Below are 20,221 nucleotides of genomic sequence, written 5' to 3'. Positions count from 1 at the left end.
TTTGTACTCCACTTGCAGGCCAGTAGAAAGTGGAGTATATCAGGGGTCTATCCTGGGACCTGTCCTGTTTTACATCTTTATCAGTGATCTGGAGAAGGCAACAAACTGCACTCTCATCGAGTTTGCGGGTGGCACCAAACGAGGAGGAACAGCTGATAATCTCAGGCAGAGGTGCCACCGAGACAGAGGGAAGGACAGAGAAATGGACCATCAGGAACCTTACAAAATTCAGTGCCAAGTCCTGCACTTGGGAAGAAAGAACCCCTTGCAACAATAGAGATTGGGGATTGATGGGCTGGTGAGCAGCTCTGCTAAAAAGTACCTAGGGGATATGCCGACAGCAAGCAGAATATGAGCCAACAGCGTGCCCTGGCAGTCTCCATCCTCAGGTTTTCAAGACCTGACTGGATAAAATCTTGAGCAACGTGGTCTGACCTCGTAGTTGACCTGCTTGAGCAGGAGGTTGGACTAGATGACCTAAAATTCATTCCAACCTGAATTATTTTATGATTCAGTTACCCTGGAAGACGCCAAAATACTACTCTAGTTGTTCTTTACTTGCTCTCTTTTCTGAATAAGTGAATTGGTTTACCCATGCTGGCTGTTCCCAGTCACCTTCTTAACTTTCATGTGCCCTGACATGGCTTCCAGGAGGATTTGCTCTATACTCTTGCTGGGGACTGAGGGTAGGCTGAGTGGCCGGTAATTCCCCAGATTATCCTTCTCGTCCTTCTAGATGGATATGATGTTTGTCTTTTTTCAGTCGTCAGGAATCTCTTCCAATCACCATGACCTTTCAAAAATGATAGCAACCTGCCTTACAGTGACATTGGCTGGCTCTGTCAGCACCTTCACTTGCCTCCCATCCAGTCCCATGAACTTGTGTACGTTCGGTTCACTTAGATAGTCCTTAACTTGATCTTGCTTTCCTGCAGGCGTTATTCACTTCCCCGTCAGTTTTGATAGCCTCTTTACCTAATCTGGGTGTTTTGTTAATGTTTATTCCACGTCAGTTAGTGTTCTAGGTTTTTGGAAGGAGCTTAGTTGCATGAGATCAGGTAATTAAAATGTAACAGCAAGTTAATTGGGTAGAGTTGCATAATATTTTGATACATGGGACAGAAATGCTCTGTTTTTGTGTTTTTTCCACACAACTTGTTCAGTAGAAACTTTTGGAATGAAATTTTTGAGGATGAAATTCTCGTTCACTTCTAAAAAAATAAAAACCTCTTTTTCTCAATAAAGAATGCAGCATATTTATAAAGGAAAATTTTAATTTTGCAGGTTGTACACATTAGCTATTGCCCAGAGTTGTCAAAGGGAACTGAAATCAAAGTTAAAAAGGAGGAAATAAATTGAAAAAAAAAAAGTATTAAATGAACTGTTATGTCTTTCTGTATGTTTTAAAATGTGTTCTGTTTCTGTTATAAAAGATTTTGTCTTCTAAGAGTGATTCCCGTTTGAAGCACTTGCTGCAACGAGCACCCGAGTATTGTCCAGAATCAATGGTAAGGCTTGCTAACTGTAATTTAAAAAAAAAAAACAAAACTCTAATCTGATATTAATAACATTTTTCTTACAAAAATAAGATTTAAAAATGATTCATGGTTATTTGATTTGCTTTGAGTTTTGAGCTGGTAGAGCCTGTGTATGTGTCTTCAAGCTTTTTCTTTCTTATTTTGAGGGCTACAAAACTTCTTAAAATGAGGTTTTCATATGATTAGTTGATCCCCAAGGTAAGATTTTGGGTTTTTTTGTTTGTCTTTAGAATGTCATATGTTACACTACTTGCAGTAAGATTGGACTTGACAGCTTTGCTAGATGTCTTGGTCATGCATGTTGTTACAAAATGAGTGAAAACGTGGCTTAACATTGTAAAGAATTTTGCATTGGGTGATTGTTGCTTAGTCCCCTGGAGGTTGCTGGCAGCTGCCTGATTGAGCTAACTTAGTATTCCAGTGTGTGTATGGGAAAAGGCTGACAGATTCTGGTGGGGCTAAGGCAAGGAGAGCCTCGTGGTTGCTCTGAACATATGGCCATATCCGACAAGTGGAAGTAATGCTTTTATTGGGTAAGAAAGTCTATGATTTCCTAAAAGTTCTTCAGTATATTACTAGAAAAACAAAGAATATAATTTGCACCCTATTTTGGGGATCATCTAATTGAGGAAGAGATAACCACTGGCATTTAGATTGTTAATTCTAGAGTCTTCAATCTTGGCAACTCAGAATCTTTAACACATTTACTGTTAGAAAAGTCTGATTTCTTTCTTTTAATTTTTATTACTTCTGGACACTATCAGTACTATTTCCAGCAAGACTAGAAACATATACTCAGTCCAGATGGGCAATATGAAGGGGCTGTAAATCTCAGAATGTAACATTTTATGGGCTGCTTTGCAAGAGTGTGTTTGCTTATAGATCCTTTCCTCCTGTGTTTCAAAAGCACTTTTTTTCCTGTGTTTTGCTTGTGTGGAGCATCAGCTCTAAGATGTTGGTAACTTAGAGGTTGTTGCTGGTATAAGTAAAAGCTGTGATGTGAAAAACGTATTGAAGTGGTGGATAACGTTTGTTTTGGTACTATTTTTTTGTCCTGGTCCTTACCTTTATCCTCTAACAGGGACAGTAGGATTAATCTCTATAGTAGAGGAATGCATTTTTAGAACATGGGGTTGAGAATCTGAAAGGGGAAGTATGATTAATGTAATATTACTTTTTTAACTCCCAATTACCATATTTATAAATGGTAAGTTTGCTGTCCAGTATGTCTCTTACTACTATTTCAGCAATATTCATTTATTTATAAATTTTTTATATCTAGATGTCTTTTTAAAATATTTAACAGTTCAACTTAGTGCCATATTCTCTATTTTCAAATACTGCCCTTCTTTATTGATTTTCCAGGAAAGGTTGAAGGGATGTGCTAGTGACATCGCACAGAAGAGCGGATAGGTTATATATTTAATCTGATGGTCTGTGTGTTCTGGGGCACTGGTTACAGATGTTGAGCTCTCTATATTCTTTCGGGTAATGTGATAGAAAGGGTTTTGTCTGGTATTACATAATATAGTTACTGTCAAAAACAAAAGATGACTTACCTTTTTATGAAATAAAGGAAGTAGCTGGAATCAGTGGAGTGGAACTAGTAGAAGTAGCAGCTTTTATAGAACTGTCCTCCTCTTTTAAACTGGCTTTGGCTCTAACTTGAGGTGGGAAACTTCCCCAGATAATGGAGGAGGATTGTTTTAGATCGTTAGACATGGGTATGTTTTAACTTTGAAAAGTCAGTAATTCCTGTGATGAGGGAATCAGTCTCCTGTGTTGTCATGCACTTTCAGTGCTGTTGAATAGAACCCTCATGAACATGTTTAACGTTCTTTCACTTAAAGCCCCTTAAGACGTGGCACTCGCTTTCCTATTCTGCAGAATTTTCCTTTGCTTTCACCATACTAAGGTTTATTCCTAGTACTTGCTTAAAAGTATCAATAACATCATATTAGAATAAATGTACTTGTGTCATTTTTCAATACTATGATATGGTCATATTGTCTAAGTGTTTGTAAGTCTCCAGTTGTAGGACATTGGGCATCTAGCATATAGTGTACAGAAACTCCCATAGCTTTTAATTTTTCAGCTTTCTAACATAGTGCAGCCCCTGTAACTGTGATATGTACTTGTTTCTGACAGTTAAACTAAAATTCTTACCTTGAATTGAATTCTTTTTCTTTTGCCTAAACATCTTTCTTCCAGGATATTTGTAAATTCTGTTGTGTTAGTATCAGAGCTAACTGTGGCAGACCTGGGTCTGACCTGAGAGTTCTTTTGTACTAGCCACAGTTCATACAGTCCTCCCTAGTCACCTTGCCTAGTCGTCTTGGTGATATTAGTAATTGGGGAGGGGGGAAGAACAACTCTTTAAGTGCTTCATCTTTTTTTTTCCTGCCACAAAAAAACACCTTCGAAGAAATTTTTCTGCCTTATACGATCAGCCACTTGTATCTTCTGTCATTCAGCAGGCCCTGTGCCTAGAACCAGGACTGCTTCAGGACAAAAAAAAAAAAAAAAAAAATTTACTAGATCTATATTTTAACCTTTCCTGGTAATAAGACTTCCCTCTTACATTTACCTGTCCTACCTATCTCTGGAGTGCCTTAAAGCCCGTCTATCTTGTTTAGTGTGTTGTGGGAGCTTGTTTATTTGCTTGTTTGTAATTGGTAGAAAAGAGTGCTAGGACAACAAGCTTCTCCCCAGGTCTTGGTCCTAGATAAACCTGTCTCTTTGGCTAAGACATTGTTACTTAATTTTCTAAATAGCAGTGAAAAAAGTTGACTAGCTAGCATAGTCCAAGTGCTTACAGTATGTTTTATACTTGTAAAAATGCTGCTATTGATTAGATATTCTGTAGATGGCAACTTTGTCAAGGCACGTATTATTACTTAACTTAGATGACCTGGTGCTTCCTCAAAAAATACTTTAGATGTAGAAGAGTTCTTCCAATAGGATACTTAAACTCTAGGGCGAATATGTTGAAAATGGTATTTGGTATCTGTTAGAAACAATTTTATTTTATTTCGTAAACTTACTTTTGCTTAATTGCGTTTTACTTTTCAGGGAGAAGTTTGGGGTTGTATCAATTCTTCTTTGCCAGGTAAGATATACTAGTTCATTGTTGAATCAGATTGGTTTTTTGTAGCAAATACATATTTTTATATTCTGTCTACCACCCTCACCTACAAATTTCAAAATAATGCTTTCATTATGAACTACGTTTTGTTTGCTTGTTTCTTTTAATCCTAACTGGGTTACCTATGTATTTTTTTATTGCAAAACTTGCTTTGTTTTCCTAGTTAGAAGTTATTGGATCTGTTTGTGTAATTAATATATGTGCTTCTGTGATGTATTAGAGAAATACCAAAGACCTCAGATAAAGAACTAAACTGCTTGTTACAGGTGGGTTTAGAAGGTTGAAAAATGAATTTCTAAAGAGGATTGTTATATTAAAAAGAGATTAAAGTAGTAGAGGAAATAGGACTTAACTGGTACCACGGTATCATGTATCTGTTCTGAAAGACTGAGTGAAATTAGCATGGTATAGTTGAAAAAGTGGTAGTGAGGAAAGAGTGGTGTAATAGTTTTGTATCACCTACTCTGACTTTTTTTTTCCATTTCAGAGGCAAACTGTAGAATCCAGTGCATACAGAGGGATTTGGTAGTTCTGATTTTGCTATTTTTACTAAGACCTATGATATTTTTTGAAGTTGCAATACTTTTCGCTGTCATCTAAAAGCTGACAAATTTTTAATTGGAAGTAATACCTAATCTTTCTTGAAATTCAACTGCTATTCACAAATGAGTGTTGATGGTTTTATTGCAAGAGAGAAATATATCTTTTATTTCAAAATTTAGGTTTATGTTAGCAAGCAAAAAAACCATTGGAAATCTGTGTCAATGAACCACTCCCAAAAAGTGAAATCTTCCTGTAGTACCCTAAGCCTTGTACCTGCGTGAAACTTATGAAACTTCCCATGTACCCCATGAAGCTGCTGTTTCTTGCATGTGAAATTACATTATGTAATTATGTTACATTTCCTCTTTGATGTGAGCTGCTTTTAAAATTCTGTTTAGTATTCTCCAGTGATTCCATGGCCTGCAAGATTTTATTTATTTATTTATTTATTTTAAGTTAATGGTGTGGTTCCTACAGGACAGTATTATAGGGGAAGATCTCATTCCCTTTCTGGGAAATCAGTATGGTTGGATGCCTCCCTGAAGTGCCTGTACACTAATTCATGCAACATGAGGAGCAAACAGGAGGAGCTAGAAGTTAGTGTGCAGTTAGAGGGCTATAATCTCGATGGGGTCACAGAGACATAGCGGGAAGGTTCCCACGTTTGGAGTTCTTCAGTGGATGGACACAGGCTCCGTAGGAAGAACGGGCCAGGAAGGCAAGGAGAGGGAATCGCCCTTTAGGTGAGAGAAAAGCCGGAATGCTGGAATGGAGCTCTGCATTGGTATGGAGGATGATCTAGCTGAGAACATACCGGCTAGGATTAGCAGGCAGACAAACATGTTGTGGGTGTCTAATACAGACTGCCTTATCAGGAAGAACTAGATGAAACCACCTTCACACAACTTGATGAAGCATCATGTGTGCAAGCCCTCGTCTTCCTGGGGTTTTTTAATTATCCCTTTATCTGCTGGTGGGACAACACAGCAGGGCTCAGGCAATCCAGGAGGTTTCCTGAGTGCATTGATGACAACTTCCTAACAGAGGTGACTGAAGAGCCAACAAGGGGAGGCGCTCTGCTGGACCTCATACTTACAAACGAGGAAGAATTGGCAGGAGATGTGAAGGTCATGGGCAACGCTGGCTGCAATAAGCATGAGATAATGGCATTCAGGATCCTAAGAGGAGGGAACAAGGCAAAAAACAGGATCACCATGCTAGACTTGAGGAGAGCAGACTTCAGCTGGTTTGGGGATTTGCATGGAAAAATCCCATGGCATATGGCCATGGAGAGAAGAGGGGTCCAGGAGAGCTAATTGATTTTTCGAGGCTCACCTCTCCCAGCTCAAGAATGGCTAATCCTAATGAGCAGGAAATCAAGCAGAGGTGGCACCGAGGCCTGCAAGGATGAAAAGGAACTCCTGACTAATGTCAAAAGATAACTTAAAACAAACAAACAAAACCATACAAGATATGGCAGCAGGGACAGATGACCCAGGAGAAATGTAAAGAGAAACTGTCCGAGCATGCAGGTATGGGGTAGGAAAGCCAAAGCTCATCTGAAGTTGAATCTGACAAGGAAAATGAAAGGCAAGAATAAAGTTGCCCTACTTCTGCAAGTACATCAGCAGCAAATGGAGACCTAGGGAAAATGTGGGCTTGCTGCTGAATGGAGCAGGGGACTCAGTGACAAAAGGCATAGAAAAGGCAACGGCTGCTTCAGTCTTAATGGATAAGACTGGCCTTCAGGAATCCGAGGCCCCTGAGACCAGAGAGAAAGTCTGGAGCGGGGAAGACTTACCCTCAGTGGAGAAGGATCAGGTTAGGGAATGTTTAAACAAACTAAACATACGCAAGTCCATGAGCACGCACCCACGTCTGCTGATGGAGCTGGCCTTGGTGAGGTCACTCTCAATAATCTTTGAAAGGTTACGGCAATCAGGTGAGGTTCTTGAGGACTGGAAGAAAGCAAATGTCACTCCTGTCTTCAGGGATGGCAGGAAGGAGAATCTGGGGAATGGCAGGCCAGTCAGCCTCGCCTCCATCTCTGGAAAGTTGATGGAGCAGCTCATCCTGGATAACGTTTCCAAGCACGTGAAGGACAAGATGATGATCGGGAATAGTCAGCGTGGATTTATGAAGAGGAAATCGTGCTTGACACCCTGAGAGCCTTCTGTGATGAGATGACTAGCTTGGTGGATGAGGAGAGAGCAGCAGCTGTTGTTTATCTCAACTTTAGCCAGGCTTTTGACACTGTAACCCATAACATCCTCATAGGCAAACTATGAAGTATGGGCTAGATAAGTGGACAGTGAGGTGGATTGAAAACTGCCTGAACTGCTGGGCTCAGAGGGTTGTGATCAGTGGCACAAAGTCCAGCTGGAGGCCAGTCACTAGGCGTGTACCTAGTATTGGATCCAGTACTGTTTAACATCTTCATTAATGACTTAGATGATGGGATAGAGTGCACCCTCAACAAGTCTGCAGGTGATACAAAACGAGGAGGAGTGACCAATACAAAAAGTGGTTGTGCTGCCATTTAGAGTGACCTTGACAGGCTGGAGAAATGGGCAGAGAGGAACCTCATGAAGTCTGATAAAGGGAAGCCCAAAGTCATGTACCTGGGAACGACCTCATGCACCAGACGATGCTAGGGGCCCAGCAGCTGGAAAGCAGCTTTGCAGAAAAAGCCATGGGAATCTTGGTGGACAAGTTGGCAGTGAGCCAGCAATGTGCCCTCAGGGCAAAGAAGGCCAACAGCCTACAGTGAGCCATACTAGGAAGAGCATTGCCAGCAGGTGAAAGGAAGTGAACCTTCCATAGGCTCAGCGCTGGTAAGACCACATATGGAGTTCTGCGTCTGGTTCCGGGCTCTCCAGTACAAGAAAATCAGACATACCAGTGCGCATCCAGCAAAGGGCTGCTTTAAGATGTGTCTTTAAGCTTATTAACGGACTGGAGCATTTGTCACATGAAGACAGGCTGAGGGAGCTGGGATTGTTTAGCCTGGAGAAGAGAGAGCTTGGAGGGGATTTTATTCATGTGTATAAATATTTGGTGGGAGGGTGTAAAGAAGACAGAGACAGTCTTCTCGGTGGTATACAGTGAAAGAGGAAGAGGCAATAGGCACAAATTAAAATACAGGAAATCTCCATCTAAACTTAAAAATCTTTTTTTATACTGTGACAGTGATTGAAAACAGGAACAGGTTGTCCAGAGAGGCTGTGGAATCTCCATCCTTGGAGATATTCAAAATCCGACTGAATATGGTGTTGAGCAGCCCACTCTAGCTGACCCTGCTTTGAGCAAGGCGGTTGGACTAGACAATCTCCAGAGACTGACTGAATAGACAGATGATTTTTACGGTTATTGTCATTCTGAACAGTATCACGTGCCTGCCTGTTTGTTTAAGAATGCATATAGAAACCTGTTTCGCATATGGGATTAAGTGTGCTAAATTGCATAATTATGTGTGCTAAATCACTTGTAACTCTTCCCTATGATTTGCTGCTTGATGCATACATACATCGTTAGGGTGTTTTCACTGTGGTTTGTGTTTTCTCCCCTTCTTTCCTCACAGTAACTTGATGCAACCATTGCATATTAAAGTTTTTTAAAACTGATTTGCCAGTCACTTCATTATTGTAATTATTACACCTTAAAATCTCAATGTACTTGCAGCTAGCACTATGAGCTTCCCCTCGACATGCACTTTTTTCACTTCCTTAAACCCTTCATGATGGTCTGCTAATAATTTCCTTTTATGAGGTCACCCTCACAAAATAACTCTAATTTATGTTTTATTGTCCTACCTAATACAGTGTTGTAAGCATTAAAATACTTAATACTAGATGTTCAGGAATGTAAATATTCTCTGGGAAAAAAATTCTTCCATATTTTCTGAAAGCAAATACTAATGAATGTTTTAATGGAGAAGTTCTTTTTAAAAATCTAATATTTATTGATATTTATTAAATCTAAAAAGCCTACACAACGTGAATTATTTTGGGGGAGTTACCTGGGAAATTAAAAATGTTTCTGTCTGACCATGAACATGTGATATGATCGAGGGGCCCCAGCTAAAAAAATAAAAAAACGAACCCAGCAACCTGTAATTCTACATGGTAACTGTGTTCACTTTTAAGCTTTTTCATTTTCTGCGAGCAGACTGTAGAAGACTTTATCAGAGAAACCTAGCAAAACACAGACCTGTGCTTTCTTGCACCTTTCTTGACGCGTGCAACATTTGAAGATAAAGAGATAAGCATAGTTGTTTTTCAGTTTTCTCTCTCTTTCCATCTTCCTTTTTGTTTTCTTTCCCAGCTTCCTGGAGGTCAGTGTGATCCAGCAATTCTCAAATATTTTCATAATGTAGACTGCTTCTTTCATCACAAAATAAATTACTGGAGATCACATTCTAATCTTTCATATTTGTGCAGCTTTCCATCCCTGTTTCTGATCTTGTAATACCCTTGTGGAAATTATAGTAAAATGTTTATGGTAGGAAAGTAAGGAAGAAAAATGTGTGTGTGTTGTAAGCCATCTGACCACTGTGTTGTGGCTTGTGGAAACTTTGCTGGGAGGATTTAGGGGAGAAGAGCCCATGTCATGCAACTAGCTAATCTTTTATAATTCAGCAATTTGTGTTCTACTTGATATTGTATTCGATAAATAAATATTTGGTTAATCAAAACTACAGATTGCAATCCAATGTACATAGAAGCTGTAATTTTGTTTATAAATGAATGCATTTTAATTACCTTGATCACAAAATTATAAGCTATTGTACAGAAATTGCAGTTCAGTCTTTCCTGTAGAGGTGACATCGATCTTTTCTCCACAAGCTTGCGTGGTGCTCTGAAATATCTTGGGGAGGGGGACCACTTGCCAAAAAAAAAAAAACAAAAAAAAACCCAACTAACTATGACTGGAGCTCATCAGTGTTCTTAATACAGCATGTATTTGTAGCTTTGGGTTTTACACCAAATTTTAATACAAATTTACTTCATTCTTCTGGAGTTGAGTCCTAGTAAAAGTACATTTGGAAAAGAGAGACTCTGTCTCGCACAGAATATGGATGCTTGATAGTGTTGTGAGTTTATGTTGTCTCTAAAACTGCACAACTAGATTTGTTGTGTGTTTCTCATGGATGTAGCTGCTATTGCAACACAATGTTGTGGAAATTTTGTTCTCTTATTGGCAAGTGATCTTTGTTTAATATTTACTAGCTTGCTGGTATTTTAAAAGAACCTTAAAATGTCAATATCTTGCTGAATATTACTGTTTTGACTGAAAGGAGTCTCTGTATATCTCCACATATGAAAGTTATGCAGAAACAACTGTTTCATAATTTTTAGGCCTAAAACAAAATGTATTGGGTAGCTGATTCTGTAATTAACTGTAAATGTGTGTTTTTACATATCTGCAAGATGGCCATGTTGATGTCTTATTTACTTCTGCAGTTAGTTTTAAAAAAATGCATCAAACTTGGGATTTTTGAACATTAATAACCAACTGTTGATTTATGCATGACAACCATCTCTTGAATGCTTTCAGAGAGATGCTCAATCTCTGAAAAACAAATTCCTTACCCCAGTTACAGAAGTGGAATGTAAGGTGAATTTGCAGTTGTTTGTGGCCTTCAGATCTGCTCTTAACTAGTATTGGAAAGGTGAGCCAAGACTCTGAATAGAAAAGAGGAGGATTCGGACAGTCTTCAAAGAGATCGTTGAATTGCTGGCCTGCAGGGCTTCTGGAAAGTCTGGACCCTTCAAATGAGACAGAGCTGCTTAAAATTGGCAAAATGCAGGTTGCAACCAAAAGCTGTTCTGCACTTTTGCCTCTCTGCCTCACCCCTACCACACAATCCTGCCACACTGCTTGTATCAAGCAGTAATGTTTTAATTTGCTTTCTAAAATTTTAATTAATGTTTTAAATTGCTGAAAATTATGTTAATTTAGCTAAAACATTTTATCTCTTTGTAAATTTACTATTTTTTTTTTAATTTGCCTATTAAAATGTCATGAGAGATTGATACTGGTAAGGCTATAGACAAAGGCGTTTCTATGCCATCAATGTTTGCAAAGCCAACAAGGCAATTTTTATTATAAAGGCAATTTTTTTATTGATAAATCCATACTAGCTATTGTTTTCCATTGCTTGCAAGTAATTTCTGATTAGTTTTTGCAGCATTTTCTTAGCACTGAATTTAAGCTCGCTGGTCTATAACACCCAGCTCTTCAACTTTCTCTTTTTGAAGCTGGGCATCCCATTTGACTTTTCAGAATAGGTATTTCTACTAGACTTTTGAGTATTTTTTTTTTTTTAGTTAAGAAGTTGATTATTTTTGTTTTCTACGACTGACTTTTTTTCCCTTAGCTAAAGGATATAATTTGCATATTTCCTAAAACATTGTTTTATTAAAAAAAAACTTCATAGCAAAAGTGAATGGTTCATTTGAGCTAAACATTTTTTTTCCTAAGGAAAAAACAGTTTTTAAAATGGGCTTAGAGATGCTAGGCTGCTCCATAGATCAAACCTTCCTTCTCATTATTTCTATCTTAAAGGTTACATGTGAAATAGATACAGGAATGCATTCTTTTTGGTTTGACTTCTGATATCTTGAAAATATTTGTGAATGTAGACTGCTTTGGGGAGGGGGTGGAGAAGAGATGTAACAAATTGTTGCAAAAATTCTTTCCTATGTGATTTTATAGTAAGAAATGGGGCTAATGGGTATAGTGAAATAAGTGGAAAAAAGAGAGAAAGGAAGACAGGAGACTTACTGAAGATAGTTCTGGATATCCAAATGTGTTAATCAGTGAGAGAAACTACAGCGGAAGTTTGGAAAAAAAAAAATCAAGAAATATCATATTCTGTGTTGAGGAACTTGATTAAAAAATGGTGCTGTTGAAACCTACAAGAAAATATGTCTGTAGGAGATAATGCTGTAATGATTGTTTTTTTCCCTTGTGGCTTGTATTGACTTATACCTTGGATTAGCCAGATAAAATTATCAAACTTCCAATGAATGTGTAAAGTAGTTTGTTTAGCAACAACAACAACAAAAACCTGACAAAACCACCCTTTAAATTCAGTGTATAGAAGGTGCTTCATAATTGCCAAGTTCTACTTTTATTAAGGCATGGGCTTCCTGCTTAAAGTTTTTGCTGGAATTTATGAAATCATTCCAAGCCAGTGTAACCTATAAATAGGTTTCTTGAAGGAGAACAGGGATTGTCATATTTGAAGAGTAACTGACTGGGTGGGGAAAAAAAATGATAGTAGTAAGAGAAGCTGTGCCATAATATGTACTGTCATTTTATTTTTAAAGGAGTTTTGAAGAAATCTGATGGTTGGGTTGGTTTAGGTTGCTGTGAGCTAGCTATTGCTGTGGAATGTCGGCAAGCATGTAAACAGGTACGGCTTTCTAATTATTTCTTATGTGCTTAAATGATGGTATATTGAATTCCTTCACATATTACTGTGAACTTGAGGCTTAAGACTTTTTTTACAGCAAATTTCAATTATTATGTAAACACTTTTAAAATTTGCAAAATGCGACAAGAAACTTGACAAGAAACTTACCAGAAAGTATAACTGACAATAAATGCCAGCAACCAAAATCCAAAACTAAAACAAAGAACTGACATTTTTAGAGTCAATTTTCAATACCAAAGCAAAAGTTCAAGTCTACTAATATAAAAATCCAATATAAACATTTACTCTTTTATACAGATATATTTTTAACTGTGTTATAGGACTAGGCTACTTGCTAGAACTTGATGAGCTGGGAGAGGAAATTTTAAGACCTCAGGGCTAGCATTTCATGGAGAAAACTTGATTCTACAAATGGTGTGTTGTGTATGCATGTATGAAAGGGTACGCAGGCAATTATCAAGAGGGGCTTTCTAGTCCACACGATAAGTGATTGCCCTCATTATTCAACTGACTTATCTTCTGACGTACTCAAGATATCTTACCATAGTGGAGTTGAGCCATTTTCAGAGAGCCATGCGTTGTGATCAGTTGAGAGAGGCAATCATTTGTTTTTCATTCAGTATTATCAGTTGAAGTAGAGTTTAAATCAGAAAACAAAATTTTTTTCTAGTACTGTGGTTTGATACTTTAAATTTTAATAAATTTTAATTGTTCTGTCACTTCTTTTGTGTATTTTACAAATTGTTAGAGGAAGGAGTTAGGTAACTTACTTGACTTTCTCCTTTGAGTCAATAGCAAACTAATGCTTCCTGCCTACGAAAATATTTTGGCTTGGACATGGTCACTGAAATCTAAGAGGACAAAAAAAAACGAAAAAGAAAAAAAACCCATAAAACCAACATTATAATATTCTGCTATCAGGATTGTATTTTAATCAAGGAAGTTGAATTCCAAATTCAGTTGACTTAGTCTTGTTTCTCTGCTTCATGCTTTACTCCTACCACATGATACCCTGCAATATCTTGGGGTTTTTTTTCTCCCCAGTGTATGGTATTTTTTTTCATGGTGGATGAAGGCAGGGAGGTAGATTTGCCAGTGGTGGTGAGGAGTGACAAATTAACAGTTCATCGATAAACAGTGTGGTTGCCAAATTGTTTTAAGGTTTGAAGCATCAGCGCCTTATGGCTTTTAGCTCAGTTGCCTGAATAAGAATAAAATTTAGACAAAGTGCTGGTTTTAACTACTCTTCCAAAGAAGACTGAGGATGAATAAACTATATTTTATTTTGTTCTCTTAAGATTCTGGAGTTTTGGGGGCAGATGAAAACCTAAGGAAGAAGTAGGTGTTGACAAATGAGGCTTTTTTTTTTTTTTTTCCTCAGAACTGGTCGATAATGGTTGGGGAAAGACCCCTGCCCCCAGCCTTATATGTTTGGTTTAGGCAACTTTGGGACAAAGCTGTTCCTGCCCAGCCAGCTGTGCTGAGCTTAGGGAGCAGGCCTACACATCCTTTTGCCTCTTACCTGTATAGCAGGGGAGAAGACAAAGGTGAAAGGGTGTTGCCGTGTTCAAAGAGGACTAGGTTAAGTGGACTTCCGAAAAAGCAGGACAAGCCGACAGCAAGTGACTGAACAGAATAAGTGAGAGAGAATCCCTCAGCCACAGTAGACAGGCTAGGAAATGCTAGCTCTGCAAGAGAGGGTTTGAGATGTCCTGAATACAGTGAAAAGAGTTTACAGGCTAGGAAGACCAGGACTGGAAGCCCCCAAAACAACAACAATGCGTGAAATGATTAGTGTAAGTAAAGTGACTCCTTTTTGTAAGAGAGCTAATAGACAAATGGACATCTGTTAGCTTTTCCTCACTTTTGTTTTCCGGTCAGTAGGCATGTGATTGCTGTTCAATTGCTGTATTTTGTTACTTTGTAGTAATTTATTAACTGCATCTATAGAGATTCTGAAGCTTTCTTTGCTTTGGTTATGCTTAACTTAATTTCTTGAAACTTTCTTCACAAACTCTACTTAAAAGTTGTTATTCTACAGTAATGCTGAGTAGAAGACAAGCACATAGCTTCAGGGAGGTAGGATGTGTGACTGCTTTTGAACTTTCTTTATGTGCAGTGTAATGTCTAGCCATGTAACATTCCAGTCACAACTCCAAATAGATTTTTGTGCCTCTTTTGAGAGGTTTTCCTTCATCACATGGAAAAAGTATGGTTTCTCAGCCTTTGGTGTTACCATATCAAAATTTGTCTGAGGAGTGCACTGGTGACAACTCTAAGTATAATACATGCATTTAGCAATGGTCTTTTTATTACAAATCTGAGAACCATTTTGCAATTGTTAAGTATATGCCTGTGACCAAATAAACATTTTCAAAGTTTAGAGTATATAATTATTTGTTATCATCCTTATAATTCATTTCTGGAGCAGTGACATACCTAACATGCAAGATACTATATTGGATTTAATCTGTGTAGTGTTAGTCTTGGACCAGCAACCTATTGCAAATTGTTGTCATGCCAAAAAAAAAAAAAAAGGATGCTACCTTCTCCTGAAAGCTTACAGTATAAACTATTCAACAAGAGTTGAGCAGTGAGTATGCTCACTAGGTATTGCAGAAAAGGATGAGGACACAAACTGGATATTGTGGAACAGTCTGAGAGAATACGTTGGCCATTCCATATGAATGAAGGTTCATGGCACATTCAGAAAAACGACAGAAGTATAAATGCAGTTCAGAAAGTATATGTATGTATCTGTTCTGAAATGCATTTCTTCAGCTGGGTTTTCAAACTTATCTTAAAGTTAAGTGTTTTCCCGAGCTGGTAAAAACAATTTATTTACTGTAGTGTCCTATGAAATACTACTTATTTAGTCTTGCTTATTTCTATGTCACTTCTTTTTTTTTTTTTTTTCAGAATTTAATGCTGTATTATTTGATTCTGGACTATGTTATCTCACTGTCTTGGGTATATTTTGTACTTGTACCTGATTCTGGTTGATACACTTTGTATCTTTCATTTAAAATAAAGTACTCATATTTGCCAAACATCAGGGATAATGTGGAAATATTTGGATTTTAATTTTGGTTTTTGAAACTTGAAGGGCTTTTTTGCTGGCACTTTGAGGAATTTCTTTGGAAGAATGGGTAGATGAGGCCTTCTACGGACAGCTGGAAGTAGCCTCACATTCGCAGGCCCTGGTCCTCATGGGGGACTTCAACCACCCCAGTATCTGCTGGAGGGACAACGCAGCAGGGCACAAGCCCTGGTCCAGGGCACTGGAGAGCATCAGTGACAACTTCCTGATGCATGTAATAAAGGAGCAAACAAGGAGAAGTGCTCTGCTGGACCTCATACTTACAAACAAGGAAGGGCTAGTTGGGGGTGTGAACCTTGGCTGCAGCGACCATGAGTTCAGGATCCTGTGAGCAGGGAGCAGGACTCTCCCTGGACTAGAGGAGAACAGACTTTGGCCTCTTCAGGGTCTTGGAAGAATCCTATGGGATAGAGGATCCCTAGAAGGAAGAGAGGTCCAAGAAAGCTGGTTGATATTCAAGAATTAGCTCCTCCCAGCTCAAGAACAGTGCATGTCAGTGAACAAGAAGTCGAGCAAAGATGGCAGGAGACTTGCATGGATGAACAAGTAGCTCCTGGCAAAACTCAAACAGAGGAAGGAAGTATACAAACAGTGGAAGCAGGGACAGGTGACCTGGGAAGAATATAGGGATGTTGCCCAAGTATACAGGGATGGGGCTAGGAAGATTGAGTCCCATCTGGAGTTTAATCTGGCAAGGGACAGGCAGGACAACAAGAAGGGCTTTTATAAATACATAAAGAAGACTAGGGGAAATGTGGGCCCACTACTGAATGAGGCAGGAGCCCTGGTAACAAAGGACACAGAAAAGACAGAGGTACTGAATGCCTTCTCTGGCTCAGTCTTTACTGGTACAATCAGCCCTGAGGAATCCCAGGCCCTGGAGATCAGGGAGAAAGTCTGAAGAAAGGAAGACTTATCCTTGGTGGAAGAGGATTGGGTTTAGGGATCCTTTAGGCAAATTGACTCCCACAAGTCTATGATCCCTAATGGGATATACACCCACAAGTCCTGAGGGAGCTGAGTGATGTCCTTCCAAGGTCACACTCAGTCATTTTTGAAAGGTCATGCAGATCAGGAAAGGTGCCTGAGAACTGCAGGAAAGTAAATGCCCCTGCTGACTTTGAAAAGGGCAAGAAGAAGGACCCAGGGAACTACAGACCTGTCAGCCTCACTTCCATCCCTGGAAAGGTGAGGGAACAGCTCTTCGTGGACACCATCTCCAAGCACATGAAGGGCAAGAAGGTGATCATGGAGGAAGTCAGCATGGATTCACCAAGGGGATATCATGCTTGACCAACCTGACAGCCTTCTCTGATGGAATGACTAGCTGGGTAGATGAGGGGAGAGCAGTGGAGGTTCTCTCTCCTGGCTTCCCAAGGCTTTTGACACTGTCTCCCATCACATCCTCACAGGCAAACTCGGGAAGCGACGGCTAGAGGAGCAGACAGTGAGGTGGACTGAAGACTGGCTGAATGGCCGAGCTCAGAGGGTGGTGGTCAGTGGCACAAAGTCTAGTTGGAGGTCTGTGGGTAGTGGTGTCCCCCGGGGTCAATACTGGGTGCGGTCCTGTTCAGCTTTCTCATCAATGACTTGGCTGAAGGGAGAGAGTGCCCCCTCAGCAAGTGTGCTGATGATCCAAACCCGGGAGGCGTGGCCAATGCACCAGAGGGCTGTGCTGCCATTCCGAGGGACCTGGACAGGCTGGAGAGCTGGCTGGAGAGGAACCTCCTGAAGTTCAGTAATGGGATGTGCAGAGAGTCCTGCCCCTAGGGAGGAATAACCCCATGCAGCAGTAGAGGCTGGGGGCTGACCTGCTGGGAAGCAGCTCTGCAGAGAAGGACCTGGGAGTGCTGGCGGACAACAAGTTGAGCGTGAGCCAGCAATAGAGCCTTGTGGCCGAGAAGGCCAATGGTGTCCTGGGCTGCATGAGGAAGAGTGTTGCCAGCAGGTGGAGGGAGGTGATCCTGCCCGTCTCCTCAGCCCTGGGGAGGCCTCCCCTGGCCTACTGCGTCCAATTGTGGGCTCCCCAGGACAAGAGAGATAGGGAAGTCCAAGTGAAGGGCTACAAAGATGATGAGGGGCCTGGAGCTTCTCTCCTGTGGGGAAAGGCTGAGAGAGCTGAACCTGTTTGGTGTGGAGAAGAGAAGGCTGAGAGGGGATCTGATCAACGCATATAAGTACCTGAAGGGAGGGTGTAAATAGTCTGGCCCATCCTCTTCTCCGTGGTGCCCAGCAGCAGGACAAGAGGCAACGGGCACAAACTGAAGCACAGGCAGTTCCCTCTGAACATGAGGAAAAACTTCTTCACTGCGAGGGGAGTAACAGAGCCCTGGAGCAGGTTGCCCAGAGAGGCTGTGGAGTCTCCTTCGCTGGAGAGAGTCAAAACCCGCCTGGCGGCGATCCTGTGCAATGCGCTCCAGATGACCCTGCTCGAGCTGGGGGGTTGGACTCGATGATCTCCGGAGGTGCCTTCCAACCTTGGCCATTCTGTGATTCTGTGAATATGGTATGATAGGCCCGAGGTCAGACTTTACCCTGATATTTTCACAGAATCACAGAATGGTTGAGGTTAGGTAATAATAATAATTTTAAATTAATGTTGGGGGGAGATAGCTGATGTAATGTAATTCTGAATATCTGTCCTATGAAAAAGGAGTGACAGGTGCTGCACCTACAGAGCAAATAAGGAGCAGATCTTTACTTTGAGGGGAGAATTTCTGCAAATTTCGTTAACTGTAGAAGTAAGCGTATGTGCAAGAGGGAGACAAGAACAAAACAATAGTTTTGAGCAAGCCAAAGTGGAGGACCTCATGTTATGCTCAAGCTCTTTTATTTGCTAAATTTTTTCAGTGTTCTACTCTATCTGGTAAACATTTGATGAAAACAGCTTTGCTTTGTATGTGCCTTTAATTTCAACTAACTTGATGCACAAATATGAGATTTGTTTGCTTTTTAATGAAATTGAGTAGTGACAAAGCTGCAGTTTCTACTTTTTCTTAAGCTTTAAATGGATTCTTTAGATTATTTAAAAGGAAGATTTATATGGATTATGGATTAATGGTTGTCCCAGTTAATACAAAGGTCGAATATTTTTTATTTTGCAACGTGATTTTATTTTCACTTTCTACTACAAATGAAGAAATTTATTTTTCAGGCTTCTTCAAAGAATGACGTTTTAAAGGTTTGCAGAAAAGAATATGAGGTATGTGTGTGTATCTTATTAAAAATCAGCTCTTTTATAAATTCTGTAAATGTATTGCATAGAAGGGGAGGGAAGGATCAGTGTTCTTAAAGTAGTATTTTTGGATATACTCATTTCCATTCAGAAGTAAGTTATCTCTCTCTACGGTTTCGTAAACATCCAATTATTAGACTTACCTTTTTTACAGACTTGCATACATCTTAATTTGAATGAAAAAGATGCAACTTTTAAAACGGAGACGTGGATTGTGAAATAGTTTGTTTCATAGGAACTCGTCTGCACGAAGTAGGCATTCACTCTGAGCGCTCATTCTGTCAGAAACATTTCAGCTTGTGTAATAGGAGATTCAGCTTTAAATTGACCTAAAGAAATTAACGCAAAAGAGAATCTTTTAAGTAGCCTATTTAATATAAATTATTTAGAATTAATAATTTTTATTAACTGTAGTGGAACTATATATTCTAGTAGTTGGTGTTCTGCTCTTAAAATTAATCATGAGGATATTTTCAGAAGTCTGCCTTCATCAATATTCTTTTTAACGGAAACACATTGAAGAAATGCTATTCTGCTAGGACTCTCTTTCCTTTCAAAAGGTTTCTTAATTAAAATCCAGATCCCTCCTCCCCTCTTTCATCTCCTTTACTCCTACCTTTTGCCCCGAGTTAGATAATCCTGCACAAATTCTGCTCATAATCAGCAGTGCAGGATATCAGGAAAATCTGTGTTCTTTGATTTGGGCAGAAATGTAGTATGTTTCCTATTTCCGGGAAACATTAATTAAACTATTTTTTTCTCTCTTTGATTCCTTTATCCAAAGAATGTAAGGAATGTTTTCCTGAACTCTTCGTTGTTGAAGTGACTATAGTTTGTTCTCTTGAAAATGAACTTTCATTTTAAGTAGTTCTTTCTCCTCTCATGCTATGGTATGCTATGCTGTCCACATCTGTAATCTTTTCCTCTATTATGCTGGTATGTTTCCTTCTTTTTTTCTGGATTTCTGCATTGCTGTAGGAGGTTGACCAATATGTGTTGAAGGAGAACGGGAAAGGAAAGGTAAGAAATTAAAGAATGCCTACAAAATGGTGATAGCCACCTTATTTACTTTTCCCAGCTCTTCTTTTTCCAGTTTTTGTCTGCAGTTTTGAAAAGTGGGTCCTTCACTCTTACTCAAGAGTGATCTTGCTGTTTTTGGACAGAAAAACCTTAATTCTGTGTATGGGCAACACATTTAAAGAGGAGAGGGAGCTATTCT

The 20,221-nt window shown here is 39.5% G+C and overlaps 1 protein-coding gene across 3 annotated transcripts in view; it reads left to right on the top strand.

Annotated features, from left to right (window-relative positions):
- The window catches only part of RECK (reversion inducing cysteine rich protein with kazal motifs), a 79,678-nt gene that overhangs the window by 22,074 nt on the left and 37,383 nt on the right, over positions 1-20,221 (top strand). For all 3 annotated transcript variants that reach the window (XM_068931296.1, XM_068931297.1, XM_068931295.1), the window contains 4 exons: positions 1,434-1,508; positions 4,611-4,647; positions 12,561-12,646; positions 18,922-18,969. In XM_068931296.1, coding sequence (XP_068787397.1) covers positions 1,434-1,508; positions 4,611-4,647; positions 12,561-12,646; positions 18,922-18,969 — 246 coding nt within the window. The remainder of the gene's footprint in view (positions 1-1,433; positions 1,509-4,610; positions 4,648-12,560; positions 12,647-18,921; positions 18,970-20,221) is intronic.

This window comes from Struthio camelus, chromosome 2 (genome assembly GCF_040807025.1).
Source record: "Struthio camelus isolate bStrCam1 chromosome 2, bStrCam1.hap1, whole genome shotgun sequence".
NCBI classification, from domain to species: domain Eukaryota; kingdom Metazoa; phylum Chordata; class Aves; order Struthioniformes; family Struthionidae; genus Struthio; species Struthio camelus.
Note: the sequence above shows the minus strand (reverse complement) of the source record. Positions and strands in the feature narration are given on the sequence as shown.